The following is a 23,489-nucleotide window of genomic DNA, read 5'->3' as shown; positions in this document are numbered from 1 at the left end:
TCATTCTTTATTTCTGAGCAGACACTGAACTTTCCAAATAGAGACAACAAACAACAATGGCTTGCATATGTGTACAATTTTAAGCAAGACATCCCACTGCATGTCTGTTCATTTCTAAGACAGGAAAAATGCTTCAAGCTCTTTGGATTCAAGATTAAGGAGAATGTAGAGCACTGATGTTAGTTTCTTGATAACCTGCTGCCCAGACTAGCTCTTGTACAATATGAGAAGCAACAGAAGAAACACAAAATCTGGACCAGGGAGGTCTGAAAAAATCAGAAAATGTAGGGTTAAATCTTGACTTTGCTGTTTCTTTATGCCCTGGGTGACCGTGGGCAAGTGACTGACCTGTCTGAACCTTAGCTCTCCAGATATACAGCAATAGGGTTGAGCCAGTTGATATCTCATATCCCTTTCCAGCTCTAGATCCTATCAGAGTCTCAGACAGAACCAGAACTATCTGAAGGGCTCTTTCCCCTCTTCCATGATGCCCTCTCACAGAAACTCAGCAATATGGGTTGTGACACACGGTGTGTATAAAGATTTCTGGACTCGATCTGGTTTGAATGCATGGCTCGTAGATTGCTTCCTTCCTCTTCTTACATCTTCCAAGCTCTCATCTCCTGCCCATGCTTAGCTTCCACTAGTTTTTCTCGTCTATAAATTACACGTGTTCTTATTACCCTACTATCATTTCAAAACTGGAAGGGCTTTCAGTCTTATCACATGGTAATACCAAAGAGCCCTGGCAAAATGCCTCCCTAAATGCTTCCCTGGAGTGAACTTTTTTTTTTTATCAGTCATCCCACATCACACATGCATGATTCAGGAATAGGATCTAGGAAGTTGTCTTGTTATCTCATTTTACAGATAAAAACCAGACTCAGTAGGTGAAATGAATTCCTTAGGGCCATTGGCAGATAGGATTCATTCCCCTGCTCTTGTGCTCTCTCTTGGGCCAGGCTGCCTCGATTCGATCTGACACACATTTATTAAGCACCGATTATGTGTGGGGCAGTGGGCCAGGTGCTGGGAATGAAATGATGAAACATGATTCAACAAAAATTTATTCATTGCCTATAGCTTCCGTGTCTCTGTTAAGGATACAAAGATAGAAGCAAAGCAGTATTAGGAATCTTCCATTCTACTGGGGGCAAGTAGGCAGAAGACAGTATAAATATAAAACATTTTGAAGTGGGAGAGAGAACTAACAACTGGGAAGATTAGCAAAGGCTTCATGGCCCCTGTCTGAGTCCTTGAAACAAGATAATGATTCTGAAAAGCAAAAATAAGGAGGGAAGCCTTTGAGGGCATGGAGTATGGTGTGTACAAATGCATCCAGGTGGGGGATGGAATGCTGAGTTCAGTGAACTGCTAGTAATCCAATTTGGAGGGTACTAAAAGAACATGACAGGGGATAATGTAAAACAAGGTTGGAAAGGTAAGCTGGAGCTAGATTTTGGAGGACCTTAAATAGCCATCTGAAGAGTTTATAATTTATTCTAGAAACAATAAGGAAGTTTTTTAGTAGGAGAATAATAGTGAGATTTGCCCCCTTATTCATAGATAGTTATATTGGCTTCAAGGTAGAAGATGGGTTGAAGAAGAAATAAGATGGAACCAGAGAGAACAATTAGATGCCTTTTTACAATAGTGCAGATGAGAGGGAATGAGACTTTATGCTAGGGTGGTAGCTATGTGCATGGAAAACAAGAAGTGGATGCAAGAAATATTGTGAAGCATCTAGAGAAAAAAATCCAGAAGAAAACATGTGATTTATGATTTGTTTATATGGGTTTGTGATTTAGGGTTTTGATTTTAAAGGATTGCTCTTTTACAAAAATGAATAACATGGAAATGGGTTCATGTGATAATCTATCTATCTATCTATCTATCTATCTATCTATCTATCTATCTGGATAATCTAGTGGAACTGCTTGTCAACTCTGAGAAGGGGGAGAGAGAAAACATGAATCATGTAACCAAGGAAAAAAATTAAAATTAATTAATTTTAAAAATTAAAAAAAAAGACTGTGAGGGTAGATTTGGAAATACTTGGTAACATAAAATAGAAGACATGAAGGAAAAGAAAGAGTAAAGGCTAACTCTAATGTTAGTATAGTTAGTATAGAGAAGTTTAGGGATCTGGGTTTAAGACAATTAACAGTTCTGCTGCCAGAGGTGTCCACCTGGTACTTGTCAATGTGGAACTGAGTTCAGGAGGAAGATTAGAGTTGGATATATTTAGACTTAGGAGTCATCTGTGTAGAGATAAGAATGGAATCCATATTGGCTAGCAAAGTCCCCAATGAAGAAAGTATAGAAAGAGAAAGAAAGACAGCTCAGGACAGAACCTCGAGAGATAATCACATATAGAAGGAAGAAGATGGATGGTGAACAGCAAAGGAGTTTGAAAAGTAATGGTCAGATAGGTAAGAGAAATACCAGGAAAGAGTAATATCTCATAAGCCAAGGAAAAAGAGTACATAGAATATTTGGATTGGGAAGAGGGAATAGATCAGAGTGTTAAAAGTTGAAGACATGTCTACAAGGTTAAGGGTGGTTAAGAGGTAGGGGAAAACCATTTGATTTAGCAGTTAACTTAATAATCACTAAAACTTATATAGCACTTTAAGATTTTATAAGAGGCCTTACAATTATCTTATTTTATCCCCACAATAACTCTGGGAGGTAGGTGCTATTATTATCCCCATTTTACAGATGGTAAAACTGAGGCGAAGGAAAGTTTAGTGACTTGCCCAGCATCATGTATTATCTGAGGGTAGGTTTGAATTTATATCTGCCTGACTCCAAGCTCTCTAGCCATTGCTCTCCCTCACTTTCTGACACATTTTCTTTTTCCTTATTTCATTTTTTATTGTGCAAAACAGACTTCCATATTGGTCATTGTTGAAAGAGCAAAGCCATACATAACCAAAACATCAAAATAGAACCAAAAATACACTTGTGTGAAAGACGACTCCAATGGTTCTTTCTCAGGAGGTGGACAACATTCTCCATCCTAAGTCCTTCAGATCATTGCATTGCTGAGAGTAGCCAACTTAACAAATTTTTTAATGAAAGTCCTATGATGTAAGCAGTGCAAGTGGTGTTGTCCCCTTTTGTTGATGAAGAATCAGTCTTAGAAGTAAAGTGATTGGCTGTCACATACCTGAAAGCATCAGGGCAGTGATTTGGAAAACATGGTTCTTCTTACTACAAGTCCAGTACTTTTTCCATTACAGATTCCTACCCTGGCTGTCCACCCTCTCTCACCACCTGCACTATATACTTATATGTTTAATCTGTATTATTAACATTTTCTCTAGCTCTTTCTTAAGTCTAAACAATCAACAAATAAATCAATAAATATCAATATCAATTCATCAAGTGAAATAAAAAATTAATAAATTGTCATATCTTGTAGGTTGGTAATTTTTATTGTATAAATAAATGTTCACATTAAAAATTTAACAATCGGCTCTCCAAGCGGTTCAAGATAGTCCAACCTCTTTCACAAATCATCTCTGCCACTGAGTAGCTTAAAAGTTAGTAGTACTTCTTAATAGGTGAAGTAAAAACCCTTTATAAAACAGAATGAGAAGGGAAGCTAGGTAGCACAGTAGATAGAACACCAGGCCTGGAGTTGGGAGATCCTGGGTTCAAATATGGCTTCAGACACTTCCTAGCTGTATGACACTGGGCAAGTCACTTCCAATTGCCTAGCCTTACCACTCTTCTGTCTTAGTGATTCTAACACTGAATTACCAGTCTTAGGTTTAAAAGGGTTAAAAAAAAAAACCAACTAAATGAGAGTGAGGGAGGTCTAATACCCATTCTTTTGGCTGAGTTCCATTAAACTTTTACTGCATTTAGTTGTAATTATCCAAAGTCAAATCAGGTACTTCAAATCGATCTAATAATGAGCTGTTTTGTAAGGAATTTTGACTCTATAGACACATATGAGCTGTAGTAATTCTGTATTGATTTTTGTTTGGAAGGACTGACCTGAGTTTCCCAAGCTCATTTCACATAGACCTCTGAATTGCCATCAGTGAGAATCAAGTTTCATACATCACCAACCAAAATTGGCCCCGAGCCAGTGACATTGAGAAGAGCTAGATCCCATCAGTCCCCAGAGCAGTACAACTACCTCTGGCATTTTGCCTTTTAGTGCGGTTGAATTTTAGCATACATATGATTAAACCCTTGGCATTCAAACATGCTGAGTTTCACAATGAAGGTGTTCATGCTGGGTTGATTAAGGACTCTTGTCCTTTCTGCAGAGTTCACATTGGCTCTCCATAGCTCACCGTGCCATGTGTGAATCAGAATCTGAGAATGCTAAATAACCCAGTAGTGATTTATAAACTCAAGAATTCCCTAGACATATACATGTGATGAAAAGCCACCACTTGGGTAACTTTCTGTTGCCAGGAGGCGGTGGATTAGGCGTTTCTGCTTGAAAGACTTTCTGGTCCTGGGACTTTAACCTTTCTCTTTTGTCTCTCCGACTGAAGGTACCCCTCCCCGTCCCCCGCCTTGTCTTCAGTACACTGCAGGCATAGTCACAGGATCACAAGATATCAAGGCAGTCGGGGACCTTAAAAGTCATCTCATCAAATCCCTTGATTAGATGAGATGACTTTTAAGGCTTCATTTTATAGATGAAGAGAATGGTGCCTAAAACAGTAAAATTTATCCAAGAACACACAATGAACCAAGATTTTTCCAAGTCCTATATTCTTTCCTCCAAACTGCATAAATTATTATGATACAAGCGAATCCTAGGGTATAAATCAGAATCAGATAGTCTCAGAGTTGGGAAGGACCTCAGAGGGCATCTCATCGAGAATCATTTCTCTGACATACCCAACAAGGGTATCTTAAAGAAAATGCTCATTTTTAGGAACTTTCTCCTTACTTCAGACCTAAATGTATTTTGGGGGGGCAAAATCTTCCCATTGTTCCTGTTTCTTCCTTCTACAGTCAAGGAGAACAAGTGTGATACTGACAAAATACTTGAGTTCCATCTAAGTCCACACATAACTCCCTTAAGTCTTCTCTTCTGGTTCTTTCATTTTATGCACAAATTTCCACTCATTGCTCCTAGTTCTATCTTGAGGGCCAAACAGAAAAGTCTAATGATTCTTACATGTGACAGTCCTTCAGGTAGTTAAAGACAGTAATCATGGCTTCCCTAAGCCATTTCTTTTCTGCACTATTCACTCCTGGTTCCTTCTATCAACTTACAACTTTCATGAACTCAAAGCCTACCATACTAGCTTCCCTCCTCTGGACACTTTCCAGATTACCAATATCGCCTTAAATGAGACATTTAGAACTAAAGACAGTACTCTGGATTTCATCTGACCGGGGCACAATACTGTTCTGGATGCCTCTCAATGCAGTCTAAAATTACTTTACTATTAACTTTCTTGGCTGCCATATAATACTGTTAACCCATGTTGAGTTTGCCATCCCCTAAAACCCCCAGATTTCTTCTCAGATGAGCTACATCTAACTATAGATGTTGGACTCATTTACTTGATTTTTAAAACCAAGGATAAGAGAGTATATTTATGCCTATTAAATTTCACCTTCTTATATTCAGCCCAATCTTTCCATATACACAGAAATGTTTATAGTGTCACTTTTTGCAGCAAAAAAAAAAGAAAGAAATAGGAGGAAAAATAGGTAATCATTCATTGGAGAATGACTGAACAAATTGTAATCAATGAATATAGTGGAATATTATCATGTCCTAAGAAATTAAAAACATGAAGAATTCAGAGAAACTTGGAGAAACTTGCAAGAAATGTTACTGAACAAAAGTTAGAGAAAGGAGAATAATATATATATAATAACCATAGAAAAGGAAAACAAGACTGAAATACTTCAGAATTCTGATCAAAGTAGCAATCCATCCTGACTTTAGAAGACTGGTGGAAAAGCATGATCCCTGCCTTTTGGTAAAGAGGTGGTATACTATAGGTACAAAATGAAGCAAGTATTTTTCAGATATGACCAATATATTTATTTCTTTTCCTTTAATTCCCTTATTTGTATGACTCTGGCAAGTCATTTGACCCTGTTTGCCTCAGTTTCCTCATCTGTAAAATGAACTAAAGAGGGAAATGTCAAATTACTGAAAGCATCTTTGCCAAGAAAATGTCAAAAGGGGCCACCGAGAGTTGGATACAACTGAAAAATGACTAAAAACAGACTAATAATCCTGTGAAAAAAGAAAATAAGGTTAGTCTTGTATGACCTGTTCCTGATGAAGTCATGCTGACATTTTTTGATCACCACTTCCTTTTCTAGGTGTTCACAAACTTTCCTTTTAATAACACCTCTGAGATTGAATTTTAGCAAGAATCAAGGTCAGGTTCACTAACCTAGAGTTAGTATTCTAGGCTTATTCTTTCTTTGTTTCTTCCTTCCTTTCTTCCTTCCTTCCTTTCTTCCTTCCTTCCTTTCTTCCTTCTTTCCTTCCTTCCTTCCTTCCTTCCTTCCTTCCTTCCTTCCTTCCTTCCTTCCTTCCTTCCTTCCTTCCTTCCTTCCTTCCTTCCTTCCTTCCTTCCTTCCTCCCTCCCTCCCTCCCTCCCTCCCTCCCTCTCTCTCTCTCTCTCTCTCTCTCTCTCTCTCTCTCTCTCTCTCTCTCTCTCTCTCTCTCTCTTTCTTTCTTTCTTTCTTTCTCTCTCTCTCTCTCTCTCTTTCTTTCTTTCTCTTTCTCTCTTTCTCCCTTCTTCCTTCCTTCCTTCCTTCCTTCCTTCCTTCCTTCCTTCCTTCCTTCCTTCCTTCCTTTCAAATCAGTACACAATTTCCCTTTCTCTCAGAGATTCTGGTATCTCTGCTAATTCTTTCCTAAAGGACAGTAATGGCTCAGCAGTTACCTCTGGGTATATCTGGGCCATTTGAAAAACTAAATATCAGTATTACAGAAGAGACAGTGGAGAGTTGCATGCACTGTTAATAGGAAGAGTAGATGGGATGATCATGTGAAAAGAGTGAAGGATGACTTGTAGAAATCCAGAATGCTTCAAAGGTATCCTTGTGATTGAATGTTAGTGGACCCTTTATACGTGGAAAATGTTTGGAAGCACTTTTCCATCACTAATCCACATCTGTAAAATTAATATCCCTAAAGTACATGTCTTGACCATGTCACTCTTCTGCTTAAGAATCATCAGTGGCTCCCTAGTGTCTTTAGAATAAAATAGATTCATCTTGGAATTTAAAGTCCTTCATAAGTTCTAGTCTACCTTTCTAGACTTATCACATGTTACTCCCCTGCACAGATCCCCAGAAAAACTGACCTACTTGTGGCTCCTTAAATTTGATATTCCTTCTCTCACCTTGATAGTTTTACATAAGCTGTCTCACATACCTGAGGATACATGTCCTGCCACCTCACCTCTACCTCTTAACTATCTTCAAGGCTCATCTTAGTTGCTGCACACTATGGAAAGGCTTTCTTGATTGCTGTAGTTCTTTGAACTTTATCCCTCCTCAAATCCTGTTTTTTTTTCTTTGTGTTTAACTGTTATTATTCCCTGGTTGACCATAAGCTCTTTGAGGCAGGAGCCATTTTCCATTTTGCCTCTGTGTAGCACAGACTCTCAAACTCACTCTCCTTCCACCCCAAGTTCCCCTAATCACAGAACTCATGGATAAAGTCCCTAGAATGTAGATAGATCTCCTCTCGGGGTTTTAGGGGCATACCTGAAGAGTTATGGGTGATTATCTAGTATTATATCATTCATAAACCTTGCCTGTCCCAATGTGTTTCCAATTATCAGCTATCAATTAGCCAGTAGAACTTAATTAGTGTTTAGAAATAGATATTTAATAGAATGGTTTAGTAAGAGAAGTTGGTATCAATATCTCCCCAAACCAGTGGCACCCTTTTGTACAAGTCCAAATAGAGTTCAGGGGAAAAGTGGGCTACAGCTTGGAAAGCATCTATAACAAAAGGGGTAACCATGGGTCCTGATTCCTAAACGCCTTTAGAGGGCCCTCATAAAGTTGCCTTAGGCATGGAATAGCTATCTGCTGGACTCCTGGTTCAGCCATGAAGCTACTTTTCCTCCATGTACCTCATTTGTTTACAGCTCCTGGGCCAGACAATGCTCCTAGCCACTGCTCTTCTAGGAATACTTCTGGGATTCCAAAGACAAGTTGAGCCTTTCAAAATTCTCAAGCTCATCCCCTGGGCAAGATGGAAAGAGAAGGCAGAAGAAGCTTTCCTCTTCCCTTGCCCACCACTTAGGGACTTGGCTGGACTCTTTCCTCCTCTAGGATGGCTCACCACTGAAAGGCTGAACTCAAACCTGACTTGCTATTGTATACAAGACAACATAATGTGACTGAGTCCCCTAATACATTTCCTTTGTACCATCATTTCATTTTATCTAGTGGCTTGAAGCACTCTATTCTTTCCCAACTTGATTAACTAGGTTCTTCACTCTTAGTTTAATGCTTTAAATTTATTTATTTATTTATTTCTTACAGTAAAATACCCAGTTACCTCCTTCTCTCCCTCCCCTCACCCCCATTGGAAAAGGCATCATTTGACAAAAACATACATGTATATAAAATTATGCCTTATTTATTTCTGTTTATCAATTCTTTCTCTGGAAGTGGTCATACACAAGTCATTCTTCAAACAATATTTCTGTTGCGATATATAATGTTCTCTTGATTCTGTTCATTTCACTCTTCATAATTTCATGTCTTTCCATGTTTTCCCAAAATTAACCTATTTGTCATTTCTTACAACTCAATAGTAGCTCCCAATTCCCCAACTTATGAGTATTTCTTCAGTTTCCAGTTCTTTGCCACCACAAAGAGAACTGTTATAGATATTTTAGAACATATAGGTTTCTTTTCTTTTTTTTCCCCTTATCACCTTAGGAAATAAACTTAATATTGGTATTTCTGGGTCAAAAGGTATACACAGTTTTATAACTCTTTGAGCATAATTCCAGATTGCTCTCCAAAATGATCAGATCAGTTCAGGATTCCTCAGCATATTAATGGTCTCATTTTCCCACATCCTCTCTAACATTTGTCATTTTGCCCTTTTATCATTTTAGATAATCTGGTAGGTGTGAAATGATATCTCAGAGTTGTTTTGATTTGCATTGATCTAATTAATAATTTAGTTCATTTTTCCTATAGTCATATATAGCTTTGATTTCTTCATCCAAAAACTATTTGTTCATATCTTTTGACCCCTAACATCATCAGCTGGGGAATGATTGAGACCTCTATATAAGAAATTGTCCATTAAAAATCCCCCCCCCCAATTTACTTCTTCCCTTCTAGGCGTGGCTACATTCATTTTATTTGTATAAAATCTTTTCAAATTAATATATTAAAATTGTCCATTTTGCATCTTACAATGCTTTGAGCTCTTGTTTATTCATAAATCCTTCTACCCATATATCTAATGGGTAATATATTCACTGTTCTTTTAATTTGCTTATGATATATCCCTTTATGCTTCTGTCATGTATCCATTTTGATCTTATTTTGGTAAATGGTGTAAGATATTGGTCTAAATCTAGTTTCTGCCAGACTGCCTTAAACTTTTCCCTACAATTTTTACCAAATATTGAATTCTTCTTCCAAAAACTTGGATCTTTACTTTTTTCAAACACAAGGTTACTGTAATCTTTTATGACTGCATGTTGAATATCTGTTCTGTTTCATTGATCTCCTTTTCTATTTCTTAATCAGTACCAGATGGTTTTGACCATTACTACTTTATGGTATAGTTCAAAATATAGTACTGCTAAACATCCTTCCTTTACATTTTTCATTAATTCTTTTGAAATTCTTGACCTTCTGTTTTTCCAAATGAATTTTTTAGTTCAATTAATTGACTAAATAGAGGTGTTCTTACCTCATCAAAGTAGTTATTTTAAGTGGGTTAGGATATTTGACCTAGTCATTCAATTAACAGATTTAGTAGAGATGCTTTTGCCCAATAAAGTTCATAAGGCAGACTAATTGATTGATTTATCCATTCTAACTCTACTATTATATTTTTATCCTCACACTCAATTGTGCTTAATAAATGCTTGTTGAAATGAATAAGTCTTTTTTCACTAAGCTTTGATTTTACATGAGGTTAGATTTGCCTTCTTGTTTTAGTATTTTGCCCCAACGTCCACATTATTTCTAATTCAATAACTGGTTCCTTTTTGTTGTTGGTAAATCAGTTCCATAATTTCCCCCTTATTGGTTTTTCTATTTTTGAAGAATGAAATGACCATTAAAGCAAATCAAGAAAATGATAGCTATTCTGCCATTGGCAGAATATCTCCAGGAGATATCTAGATAATTGAGAGTTCCCATTTCTGCCCTCACCACTACCTTTATCACTTGTTGCCAAAATTGAGATCTTTTCCCCAAACATATCATCTTTTCTTTTTGTGCAAGTAGTCTGTAGTACATTCTGATGACAATATTGCTTCTATTTCTGCCTTGATTGTTTTTTTTTGCCCAAACGATCTGTTTCCTTCTCTAACTCCTGAATTTTTTCCATGTGGGTATATTTTAATATACATTGTTTCTTTGCATCCAACCCCATTTTACCTATCCTATTTCTTTTGGGCAAGAAGCCAGAAGGTCCAATTTGCCTTCTTGTGCAAGGATCTCTATTTTACTTTATTACTCAACCAGAATCTAAAAGATGACAAACTTTAAAATTACAAATATGCAAAAGTAACAGTCTTTGTATATTTAGACAGTGTGTCTCAATTTAAAGCAATAATTAACCTTTACCTAGTCTTTCATTTTTTTTCACATTTAAGTTGCCCAGTTGAGTATTTCCGTCCTTCCTTATTAGTCTGTATTTTCCCCTATTCTGCTCCCAGTACTGGATCTTATTTTCTTATGGACAGATTCTTTGTATCTGGGACCTAAGTCCACCTTTGGTTCCAGATAGAAACTATTTTCCTTGTAGCCACCTGATCCTTGATTCAAAAGATATCTTGGTTTCTGACCACAAAGTTTGTTTTTCAGCCACTTAATCAGTAAACACTGTGTTAAATGCTGGGAAACGAAGATAAAAGTGAAACTGTGTCTGTTCTTAGCTAGGGAGATTACATGCATTATATATATATATATATATATATATGCACATATATATTCTCAACATGTGTATATATACATCTATGTATGGTTATATGTGTATATTTATATGTGTGCATGTATATGCATGCTTTGGGATTGTGTGCACACATGCATGCATATATGTATGTATACATGGCTATTTACAAAATGAATGTAAAATAATTTGTGCAGAGACTGTACTAGTAGCTAGGGGGATGGGGAGGGGAGGGCTAGGGCAAGATCAGGGAAAGCTTTATGAAAGAGGTGTCATTTGAAGGAAACCTGGAATTCCAAAAGGTAGAGGTGAAGAAGAAATGCATCCAGGTTGGGATAAAGCCAGTGCAAAGACAGAGACAAAAAGTAAAATCAACCTGGTGTGTGTGTGTGGCATAGAGGAGGTCAGTATGGTTGTACCACAGAGTGCATGGAGCGGAATAATGTGAAGAACACTGGAGAGGTAAGAAGAGGACTTGATATTTGATCCTAGAGGTCCTGGGAAGACAGTAGAGTTGTTTAAGGAGTAACTTGCTCAGTGTCTTGGAAAAATCACTTGGGTGTCTGTTTGGAAGGTGAATTTGAGAGGAGAGAAGGTTGAGGTAGGCAGACTAAAATGGAGGTAATATGTGATGAGAGAGCCTGGACTATTTGGAGGCTGAGTTAGTGGAAAGGAGGCAGTGTGTGTGAGAATTGTAACAGAGATGAAAGTGACAATATTTGGTAACTAATGGAGAGGGGGACTAAGTAAGAGTGAAGAACTGAGAATGATCCTGAATTGTGACCTCATGTGTCTGGAAGGATAGTGGTACCCTTGACAATGTAAGCTTAAAAATTAATATACAATAACTCCAAACATTATACTTAATAAGATTATTAGTAGTAGTAATAATAATAACTAAAATAAAAAGCTAGAGTAAAAAGGGAGCTAACTCAGCCACGGTTACAAGAGAAGAGAGAGACCGTAGGGCAGAGCTACAACTTATTTTTAATGCATAAAGATACAAGTAGGGGATGAAGGGAAAAGGATTCTGGAAGATGAAGTCCAAGGGTTCAAGATTTTCAAATTACACAACAATAATAGAGATGTATGGGAAAGAAGTAGATTTGAGAGGAATGATATTTTGAGTTTGGTTTTAAGATGTCTCTAGGATATCCAGTTCAAATTGTCCAAAAGGCAGGTGCTGATGTAGAAGAGAACATTAGGAAAGATACTAAAAATGGATCTCCATCTTTATTATCTCTCTCTATTGCTATCTCGATTTCCATCTCTCTATATCTAACTAGGAAGGCACTGCTTAGAGATTGTAATTGTACCCTGTGAAGCTGATATAGTTTCTCAATGACCAATAAACATTTATAAAGTGTAGGCATTAGGCTAAGGGAATGGGAAGGAATAAAAAAAAAGCAAAAAAAAATAATCCCTGCCCTCAAGGAGCTTATAGTATAATGGAAAGGGAGATGATATGCAAACAGATATGTACAAGCAAGCTACATATAGAATAAATAGGAATTCATTAATGGAGGGAAGGCAGTAGAATTAAAAGAGGTTAGAAAAAGCTTCCTGTAGAAAATGGAATTTTAGTTGATACTTAAAGCCAGGGAAGCTTGGAGGTAGAGATAAGGAAGGAGGGCATTTTAGATATGGGAGATAGCCAGAGAAATTATGCAAAATTGAAAGCTAAAACTTTAATAGTGCCGTACCACTGGATTGAAGAATATATTGCAAGAAGGAAGGTAGAAGAATACTGGAAAGATAGTAGGAGATTTTACTCCCTCGAAATTCACCAGTCCTCTCTCTCCTGATTTTTAAAAACATTTTATGTTATCTTCTAACTTTTAAATTTCATATGGTATCTTCAAGCTTTGTCCATATGCCCATAGCTGTTTCTTCTTCCTCAATTTTCTAATGATTCTGAGTTATTTCTGTATCAAGTTCATATTTTTTAGAAAAAAAAAATCTTTACTTTTTATTTCTCCATGTTGTTTCCTTTTCTATGTCTGTTATTTCCTCCTAATATGAACAGCTTCAGGAAGTTATATTCCCAATCTCAGGAAGAAAAGAATTAAAGCTAGAAAGAGAAGGAAAAGCTAAAAGGCTATTCTGTGGGCAGCAGCATGCTGGCAAATGTTTAATAACCAATTTTCAGTAGGGTTTTCTCCATCGCTTTCTTTTTTTTTTTAAACCCTTACCTTCAATACTGTGTATTGGCTCCAAGGCAGAAGAGCAGTAAGGGCTAGGCAATGGGGGTTAAGTGACTTGTCCAGGGTCACACGGTTAGGAAGCTTCTGAGGCTGACAGAGACTTTTTCTAGGAGTTCTAGTGAGAACTATTGCCCTTCAGCACCACCCATCATGAAAGGTGACACTTTCCATTAGGGTTCCTTGCTCTCTGCTGCCATTTCAGGCTTAAGAAGGAAAAGCAGAGCAGGATATTTGCACCTGCTTTGGTATTCTGGTGAGCTGACTGGACTGGACAGCACAGCATTCAGTCAGTGAATGTGACAGTGAAGAAGTCAGGCTGATCTGGTCTGTACAGCCCAGAGAGAGCCAAACTGATAAGCTTTGCAGTTCTGTGGCTTAAAGAGAAACACATTTTCTAAATGCCCTTTTAAGGGTGATGGCTCACTAAAAGAGCTTTAAAAAGCCCTGTTTGAGGAAAGAGGAGGAAGGGGTTTCCCCAGCTGAAGAGAGTCAAGCAAGCACAGAAGTCGTGTCCCGTGGTAAAGGATTCCTGAATGGGCAGCTCCCCAGAGGAGGGAATTAACCTAAGCATATGAGTGCTCCTTCTTCATGTGCTTCCTTGCTAGGTGCTTAGACGTAGGGCTCCACTCTTCATCCTAGCTTTTGAGGGGCTTGGTGGAAGAGTCCGATCTGAATACATGTGAGTATTACAATGTGGTTTAGTGTTTGCATATGGTATCTGTAATGTTTCTTTTGCCACATTAAGTAAATGGCGAGGTTTACCATCTAGAGGCATTGCTCTGGGGAGTGCCTTTTTGTTTAAATATCATACATTGCGTGGGTGTGTTATCTTGTGAGAGTCCAGCTGTGGAGGCAGAAACCAAGCTAGAAAACACCTTATAAAGGGGCTGAAGAGTGAGAGTAGGAAGCAGGGAAACACGATTCTGTCCCAAAAGGGTGAATCTGTGAGAGAAAGTGAATGTAAGAATTGTGATGGTCTACCTTTGGGAACTTAGACCTGCCAGAGTGAGAGCAAGTTGGAATGAGTAAGGCAAGCCTAGAAACAAGTAAGGTGTTTGATCTGCCCTGAGAAGTCGCACAGACACACACACCTATTTCTTGTGTGACATCTTGGGGAAGTATCGATGCCTCGCTTGTCTCTGATACCTGACTGGTAGGAACAATGCCCTATTCTTTCCATGCTACAAAAGTAAGCAATTATTAAGCAAAAACAACTACCCCACAGACCACATCTGACAGAACATATAACATTCCACACCCATATTCCCTCCAATTCTCTGCCAAAAGGAAGGAGAATGAGTTTCATCATTTGTTTCCAGGACCAAGATTGGTCATTATAATTACTCTATAATTACTCAGAGTTTGGCTTCCTTTTAGTGTTCTTTTCATTTACATTATGGTAGTCATTGTGTATATCATTCTCCTGGATCTGCTTACTTCACTCTGTGTCAGTTCGTACGAGTCTTCCCACTGCATGTTATTTTGAGGAAAGGCTTTTTTAGCTTATTTATTTGCTGGGTTTTTTCTCCCCACACTACCTTAGTCATAGAAACCAGCCCAAAGGGTGGAACTTATAGAATACAGGTTTTGACTCAGTATGAAAATGGATTTCTTAACAATCGAAGCTGTCTAAAAATGGAATGAACTGCTTTATGAGGTAGTGAGTTTCTCTGCCACTGGAGACATTCAAGAAGAGAGTGGACAGCCACTTATTGGGATGTTTTTCAAGGTAATTCACTAATGGGTAGAGGACTTGGACTGAATGACCACCACCCTTCTATTCTAAGATCCTACATCCCTATAATCATAGAACCATAGATTCTTGGAAAAGACTTAGAGATCTCATTTTGTGGATGAAGAAGATGAAACTCATAGCTATTGGAAATCTGATATCACTGTGAAGTTAACTCATTAAAAAAAGACCTTAGTTCATTCTAACTTTAACTGGAACTACTTTCAAATATCTTGTAAGATTTTTGGTGCTTTACCAATATGTTCAGTAGCCTTGGTGAAAAAAAAAATTTAAAGATGAAATCTTGCCCAGCAAAAGAGTTTTCAGAAGGGCTTTAATTATAAAATAACAGGTTCCACATCACACCCCACCCAGGCTAGCCAAGGTTACATTTCTGAACTTCAACTGAAAGCAAGAACTGGCTATAAAATTCAGTGAGATCATAACCAATTTAAGCTATACTAATAAAGGAAATTTGATCATCAAGCTTTGACCCTAGCATTAATGGGAAGCCTTCATTGGTGAAGAGAAACTTTGGGGGGAAATTTCAAAAAAAAAAAAACCCTCCAGTTAGAGGAAGTCCACTAGAAGCCTTTACAGTATAAATGAATTCCACAGAGAGTCTTTGGAGAAACAATTGGACAAGCAGGAAAAGGAAAAATGTTTCCAGGTGTAAGCTAAAATGGGGAAAGGAGGATAACAGAGCTGTAGGTGAGAGGAAGGAACAGAGAAGGCGGATGAGATTATTTACCTGGGCAGAATAGGGAAGTGAGGTAGGGGGAAAGGAGTAAATGAGCAAAGTGATCTTGGCAGAAAAAGAGGGTCGAAAGCCTTTGAAGGTGTGGAAGTGTCTGAAAATAGAGTAATGGGAATTGTTGACTATGGAGGTTTTAGGTTCACATATGGTATCCAGCTGTTTTGTTGCTATTTGGCTGCCCAGCACTTTACCCAGATGTTTGCTTAGTGCCCAATGCAGTATCTCACTGACTCTCTGAAACTATCTGAAGCTAAAACTACTTCCTACAAGGTAGTTAGCTATGAATCTGATAATGAATAGATGGCATTAATCTTTCAGATAATTAATAGAAAGGAAATAAGACATAACTGAATAAATAGAATTGAATTCTAATTCTCTCTTTGCCATGTGGCCTATACCTTTCTTTGCCAGTTCTGAGCCATAGGAATGTGATAAAATTCCCTTGGTGATGTCATTGAATATAAAAAATGAGTGTTGAACATTAAAAAATATACAAAATACCAAGGGAATTAATTACAACAGAAAATTTCTTCAAGAATATAGTGTGGACAGATTGCACTATTGGTATTCTTTCTTGAATCTATCATCAATTTCAATTCAGTTCAACAAAACATTAGTTCTTTGACAGAAAACTAGTCATGTAGCTTCTCCATATCTCCATTTTTTCAATTATTAAAATACATTTAAAAATGCAAGATGCATTAATCTTGCTGAGATATGATGACCAGCTGGATAATACCTCAAAATATCCTAGAATAAATATAAAGATTTGTAATGTTTTAAATCAATATATACAGTTTTTAGTAATACCAATATGTTTATCCCTTGCTTTTGGCTGTAGTTTGTTTTTATCCAGAAAGATCTGTGAAAGTCTCAGACCTCAGGCCATGGAAGAAAATGTAGCAGCAGACATGACCACTCTCCTCAAGTATTCGAAGAGCTGTCTCCTGGTAGAAGGATTATTCATGAATGTGGCAGAGAGGCCAATATTGCCTTAATGTAAGGTAAAACCTTACAATTAGAGATATATAGAAGTAGAACAGGCAACCTCAGGAACAGTCTTCTTTTTTCTCTTCTACTTTGTATGTGGAATTTAAATTAAATTAATTAAAAATTTAAAAGAAATGTATATTAAAGATGTTTTTCAGAACCTTTTTTAATATAAAAAATGTAAAGGAAAACCTTTTTAAGAATAGTGAAGCTGTGTTCTTCACTTAGCCCTAAGGAACCAATTTCATTAGTAGTGAAATGAACTTGAAAGAAGTAAAAATGTCAAACATGAAAATTAGAATCCTTATGTTAGGAGTATCCTGGATAACTCCAAGAGCATGAGTTGTTGTCTTGAGAATATCACTGTCTATAAAAGAGAATGATGGTAGAAATATACTGTGTGACTGTTCAGATAAATCAGAGAATTGTAGATTAGATCTAGAAAGATCCTTAGGAACCATCAACTGCAGCTTCCTCTTTCTAGAGAATGAGTCAAACTGAGGCTTAGAGAGATTTACCTCTAGCCAGTTAGTAAACATTAGAGGTAGGATTTCAATCCAGGTCATCTTGATTACAAGTCCAGTATTCTGGCCATTGGACCCTTTGACCTTTTATTTGATACAAGGATTTCATATAATCTCCATGGAATGTGAGGTCTTTGATGATTTGGGGCTCTTTCTCTCTTTTTATTCCCAGTGCCTAGCATAGCACATAGAGGGTATTTAATAAATATCCAAGAATTATTTCATGGATTTTTATTCTTATCTTCTGTCTTAGAATTGATATTACATATTGGCTCCAAGGCAGAAGAGTTGTAAGGGCTGGACAATGGGGGCTAAGTGTCTTGCTCAGGATCTCAAAGCTGGGAAGAGTCTGTTCAGATTTGAACCAGGACCTCCCTTTCACACTTTCTAGCTATGTGACCCTGGGCAAGTCACTTAATTCCCATTGCCTACTGCTCTTCTGCATAGAACAAATATATAGTATTGATTCTATGATGGAAGGTAAGGGTTTTATAAATAAATAAAATAAAATGCAAAATCAGGCACAAATCCCAAATGTAAGGAAGCTTGATTAGCTCTCTGTTACTATTCAGGCTTGCTGTTTCTCATTTAGTAGGACACTAGATTGTCTTAGCATAGTATCTTTCATATCAACTGTAAAGTTGTGCTGTTGAAAACTTTTCATTGTAGAAAACATTCTAGGTGATGTGTCTTCTACCCTGATATAAGCAATATGGAAATATTTATCACAAAGAAGAATGGGCATTACCACATGAGACTATTTCGCCACCTGGGGGTGCATTAGGGAGGGAGAAAATCTGAATTTGAAAATGTCAAAAACAATTGTTAAAAAGTATTTCTCCATATAACAAAAAATAGAAGGAAAAATATTTTAAAAAATAAAGTACATCTTCTCAAAGAAAAAACAAACCATTCTATATTAATACTGAACATGTCTGACCCAATATTGATTCTTTCCAAGTGTTTAATTTTCCATTCCCCTTGTCTTTTTATATGCTTTCAAAATTCCCCTAATTTGGGACTCAAAAATCCTATAATCAGGGCAAATATAATTTAGAGTGGCCTGGCATGTGCTTGGCTGATATGTTTCCAAATAAGAACTCATGGCCGAAGACCCAGACAGGAATTTTAAGTTGTTGGTCTTATTTACTGGTACCCTTACCAAAATCTTTTTAATAAACGAAAAATATTAATAGCATAACCATCTTAGCTAGGCTGTCTTTGGGAATGATCAAGCTTTGATTCTAGCTGTCAAGCAGGAAAGCAGAACCTAGGGAGGGAGTTTCAGTCTCTTTAAGTGAAATATTTCTGCTTTTTTCATAATTTAATGTGTTAGATAATAAAAAAAAACCCTAGCATTTATATAGTGCTTTAAGGTTTGCAAAGCACTTTACAGATATTTTCATAGTCATACAAATATAGTCAAGACTAGAAATTGATCCTCACAATAACCCTGGGAATTAAGTACTATTATCCTCATTTTATAGATGAAGAAACTGAGCTTGAGAGAGGTTAAGTGCTTTGGCCAGGGTCATACAGATTGTGTTTGAGGTAGAATTTGAACTCAGGTCTTCTGACTCCAAGTCTAGTACTCTAGCCATTTTACTACCTAGCTGTTTCCTTGTCCTAAGTCATGCTCTACATAAACTTTTTTTTCTCCTTTCTTCCTTGTTTTCCCTCTTTTCTCCTTTGTTTTCTCTTATTGTAACAACTGGTATAATAAGCAGCAAGATGTATCTTTCTCTTAGAAACTGTAGCTCTTCAATAGCTGATTTTCATGTCATCTCCCCATGCTACATAGACTGCTGACCTCTCAGTCTCTCTTCTTGACCTATTTCCATATTTTCAGAATGCTTGTGCCATAATTCTTGCTAATCTTTCCTTCTCTCACCTCACTTCCCCTCCTAGGAGGGGAATGATATAGGAATGTATCTAGCAGGAAACTTAGAAATATGTGTTTTGAGATAGGCATGATTTATTTAATAAATCATATGATAATAAATAAATGATAAGAACTCAAGGTTTTGAGTCAAGATAAGCTTTTGTTAAAATACCTACTATGTGCCAAGCTACAATGTGCTCTGTACTGAGGATACAATGAGAGACAACAAAATAGTCCCTGGCTTCAAGGAGCTCACAGTCTAATGGAGAAACAGCATGTAAACAGTTATGAACAAACAAGATATATGTGTGTTTACATATATATGTTTTGGGGTATGTTTTTCATGTATGTGTATTTATACACTAACTTGGAGATAATCAATAAAGAGAAAGCACTAAATTAAGGGAGATAAGCAAAGGTTTCTTGTAAAAGGTGAGATTTTAGCTAGGACTTGCAGGAAGCCAGGAGATGAGTAAGGAGAGACTTTCAGGAGCGAAGGATAGTCATCAAACAAAGTGTGAAGTCAGGAGGAGTCTTAAGGGAGGAATGGCAAGAAGGCCAGTGTCTGGATCACTGAGTACCAGGAGGGGAGTGGGGTGTGACATAACTGGAATGCTAGGAAGGAGCCAGGCTATAAAGATTTTTAAAAGATGAACAAAGGATTTCATATTTGATCTTGGAGATAATAGGGAGTCCCTGGAGGTTATTAAATGAGGAGGTGATATGGTCAGCCTTGTGCTTTAGGAAGATCATTTTGATAGCTATGTGCAGGTGAGCCTCCTGTGGGATAGATGAGGCAGAGAGATCACCCAGGTAGGAGGCTTTGAGGACATGGGTGTACCAGCGTGAATGCAGTATCAGAGTAGAGAAAAGGGAATCTATGAGAGATGTTTTGAAGGTGGAATGCCCATGGCTTTGCAATAGATTGGATTGGGGGTGGGTGGGGGGGGTGAAGTGAGGAATTGAGGAGGAGGATGAAATTGTGAGTCTGGGTGGAGTGGGAGGGTCATGATTCCCTTTGATAGCAAGTTAGTGGAGTTCAGTTTTAGGCATGTTAAGTTTTAGATAGATGCCTACTGGACATCAGTAGTTTGTCCAGCCTGAGATGTCCATTGGGCAGTTGGAGATGAGAGACTGGAGGTTAGGAAAGAAAGTACACAGAGACTGATACACTGTGGTACAATCGAACATAATGGACTTCTCCATTAGTGTCAATGCAATGTCCCTGAACAATTTGCAGGGATCTAGGAGAAAAACACTATCCACGAGCAGAGGACAAACTGTGGGAGTAAAAACACCGATGAAAAGCAACTGCTTGACTACAGGGGTAGAGGGGATATGACTGAGGAGAGACTCTAAATGAACACTCTAATGCAAATACCAACAACATGGAAATGGGTTTGGATCAAGGACATGTGATACCCAGTGGAATCGTGCATCGGCTATGGGAGGGGGAGGGGGGAGGAAAAGAAAGTGATCTTTGTTTCCAATGAATAATGTTTGGAAATGACCAAATAAAATAATGTTTAAAAAAAAAGAAAGAAATTAGAGCCATATAAACAGATCTGAGATTTATCAGAAAGAAATGATAATTGAATCCATGGGAAATAATAAGTAATTAGCATTTATATAAAGCAAGATGACTAGCTGGTTTCTAAGATCCTTTCCAACTCTAAGTCTTGTGATCCTATAAAAGCAAATTTTATAGCTAATAATCCCTCTCAGTATTATTTTATTATGTACAGGGCAAAGAGGTATAGTGGATAAAGAGCTGGCCTCAATACTAGGACACCTGCGTCCAAGCCCTGATTCTGAAACATGATGGTTGTGCGATCCCAGTCAAGTCTCTTGGCCTCTCAGTGTCCTAGGCAGCTGTAAAATGCAGAAAAGGTGCAGACCTATAAGCAGAAGGAGATTCTGTATTCATCAGTTCCCTACGTCAATTAAATCACAGTTCTGGTCTTTTATGTATAGAAAAAGGGCCACTCACTATACTGAACTATCCACCTGCTTACTACCTCAGTTGTATCCTGATTCTGACTTAGAGACTTCCTGTTAGTAATGCCCACCCTAACTTAGTCAATTTGTGGAAATGGATACTAACATGTTTAGTCATAAGATAATTGTCAGTGAAGTCAAGCCATTGACTAGTTAGAACAAAAGTCAAAATCAGTATCATAGCTGTGTGACCCTGGGCAAGTCACTTGACCCCCCATTGCCTAGCCCTTACCACTCTTGTGCCTTGGAGCCAATACACAGTATTGACTCCAAGACGGAAGGTAAGGGTTTAAAGAAAAAAAATCAGTATCAAATTAGAGGAAAGGATAATAAATTTAAGAAGATGAGAACATTTGGATTAGTTTAAATTTTATCTGTACAAAACTACTATCTGTATCCCAAACTAAAGAAATAAAAAAAACACAAAGATATTAACTTTTATTATCTCCAGTCCCAGCAAAAGTTAACTGATAAAGCAATCATTACAGTGAGGAGGCCAAAAGAGCCTGGAACCAGTTTCAACCAGCAAACACCTGACATTTTTGCCGAGACATGGCAGCCAAGAGAAACACTATTTTAGAATACAAAGTCAGGTATTAAACAATAAGAGGAAGATGGTGAAAGATTACAAGTACTATTCCATAGTAGTAGTAGTAATCTCTCGGTAATTTGTGCGTTTTTGTGCACAAAGACACTTGTGCATGAAGATTTAAGTGGAGAAGTCGATGCACAGAGATAGTCCCACTCTCTCGGCGTTGGAAGCCTGGGTCCAGTGGCACGAAAAGTCGTTACACCTGGAGACTTCCTCAGCTGCATTGGATGGCCGTGTTGTCTTTTGTGCTCCAACACGCCGTAAGCACTCCACAGTGCTTAAAAACCATAAAAACATAAAAACCAGCAAAAAGCAGTGGAGCCAAAAGAAGGTCTTCAGAAAGATTGGCATGAGGTTTTCACCACTGTTGTGGACTTTTAAAAGATCTAAATAGAAGAGGGATTCCCTAAGAATGGTACGGTTCTCCAGATGTGATGTGCTTGTTTGCAGATGATATTATATTATTTACATCAAGCTCCAGAACATTACAGGATTTCCTTGATGATGTTCATGATTTTTTCAGAAGAGACAGTAGAGAAACATCTATGCAAGGAAAATAAATGGATGAAAGGTGCTTATTTGTTCAGACTTGCTATTGAATGAGCTACTAATTGAAATAATTCCTCAGTACATTCGTTATCTCTAAATGGCAGTGAGCTGGGATCAGAATAAATAGGAGTTGTCTGGATTGACCTGTTCTTTCAGTAACCCCAAACTACTCATTGACATAAAACACTTATTCTTCTAACAGAAATGTTTTCCTGATGATGTATGGCTGTGTATATTTGAACACCACAATCATCAAAGAAGTAAAGCTGCAGATGACCCAGAGAGCAATGGAAAGATGCATGGTAGGTGCAAATAGTCTTTAGCATATTTCCAACAATGCTATTAGAAAGGAAATGTGTTATTGGAAAAAGAGGTGGGTTAGTCATATAGCAAGAGTGAAGACTAGTATATAGGAATCATGAAACATCTGGAGGAAGACGTCTGTGAAGGATCATAAATGAGAATGAAATAGGAGGAGAATATATGGATAGGCTGTTGTCTCTACCAATGGAGGAAATACACAAATTCATTGAATTATTACAATAATTATTGCTAGTACTAAATAAACTAGTAGAAACATGATCTAGATATAGCTACTATCCCTTCTACAGTGTGGATTGAAACTTATCCATACTTTCTTATCCTATATGGTTCTTGTCCATGTTTTTCCACCTTTCAGTGGTCCTTTTAACATTTGGTAGGTACCAGTGCAATACTTAGATAATCCATCAGTTATCCTTCATTCTTGATATGTGACTGGCCCACCTTATTTTAATACCTAGAATTATAGGAATGGAGATTTAGAGCTTGAAGGGCTCTTAGAGGCCATTGAATCCAACTCCCTTACTTTGCATTTGAGAGAATTGAAGCTGAGAGAATGTTAAGTAATTTGCCAGGATCACACTGGTTGTTTCTGAAGTAGAATTTGAATTCAGGTCTTCCTGACTAAGCCCAGCACTCTATTTGTGTCCTATTTATGTCCTCCTGCAAATAAAATTGACCACTGGAAATAGGTTGCATTTGATTTTTTTTCCCAACATGCTTTTGTATTACCTGTGAATGTGATTCTTTGGAAGCTATGGTTTTTCAAAACCATGTAGTACTGTTAGGAGAATATCAGTGTTAAAATGATGGCGTTTTGT

At 37.5% G+C, this 23,489-nt stretch overlaps 1 protein-coding gene across 5 annotated transcripts in view; it reads left to right on the top strand.

Moving 5' to 3' along the window:
- WNT5B (Wnt family member 5B) overlaps positions 1 to 23,489 on the top strand; it is a 160,576-nt gene that overhangs the window by 45,421 nt on the left and 91,666 nt on the right. For 3 of the 5 annotated variants that reach the window (XM_007503823.3, XM_007503819.3, XM_007503821.3), the window contains exon 2: positions 22,550 to 22,649. The exons of 1 other annotated variant lie outside the window; for it this stretch is intronic. In XM_007503823.3, coding sequence (XP_007503885.1) covers positions 22,563 to 22,649 — 87 coding nt within the window. In that variant the 5' untranslated portion in view covers positions 22,550 to 22,562. Of the gene's footprint in view, positions 1 to 13,066; positions 14,003 to 22,549; positions 22,650 to 23,489 lie in introns of those variants that run through there. One more of the 5 variants, XM_007503820.3, reaches the window with a different exon arrangement.

This window comes from Monodelphis domestica, chromosome 5, assembly GCF_027887165.1.
Source record: "Monodelphis domestica isolate mMonDom1 chromosome 5, mMonDom1.pri, whole genome shotgun sequence".
Lineage (NCBI taxonomy): Eukaryota > Metazoa > Chordata > Mammalia > Didelphimorphia > Didelphidae > Monodelphis > Monodelphis domestica.
The sequence above is the reverse complement of the archived record's forward strand: the minus strand, read 5'-3'. Positions and strand labels throughout refer to the sequence as shown.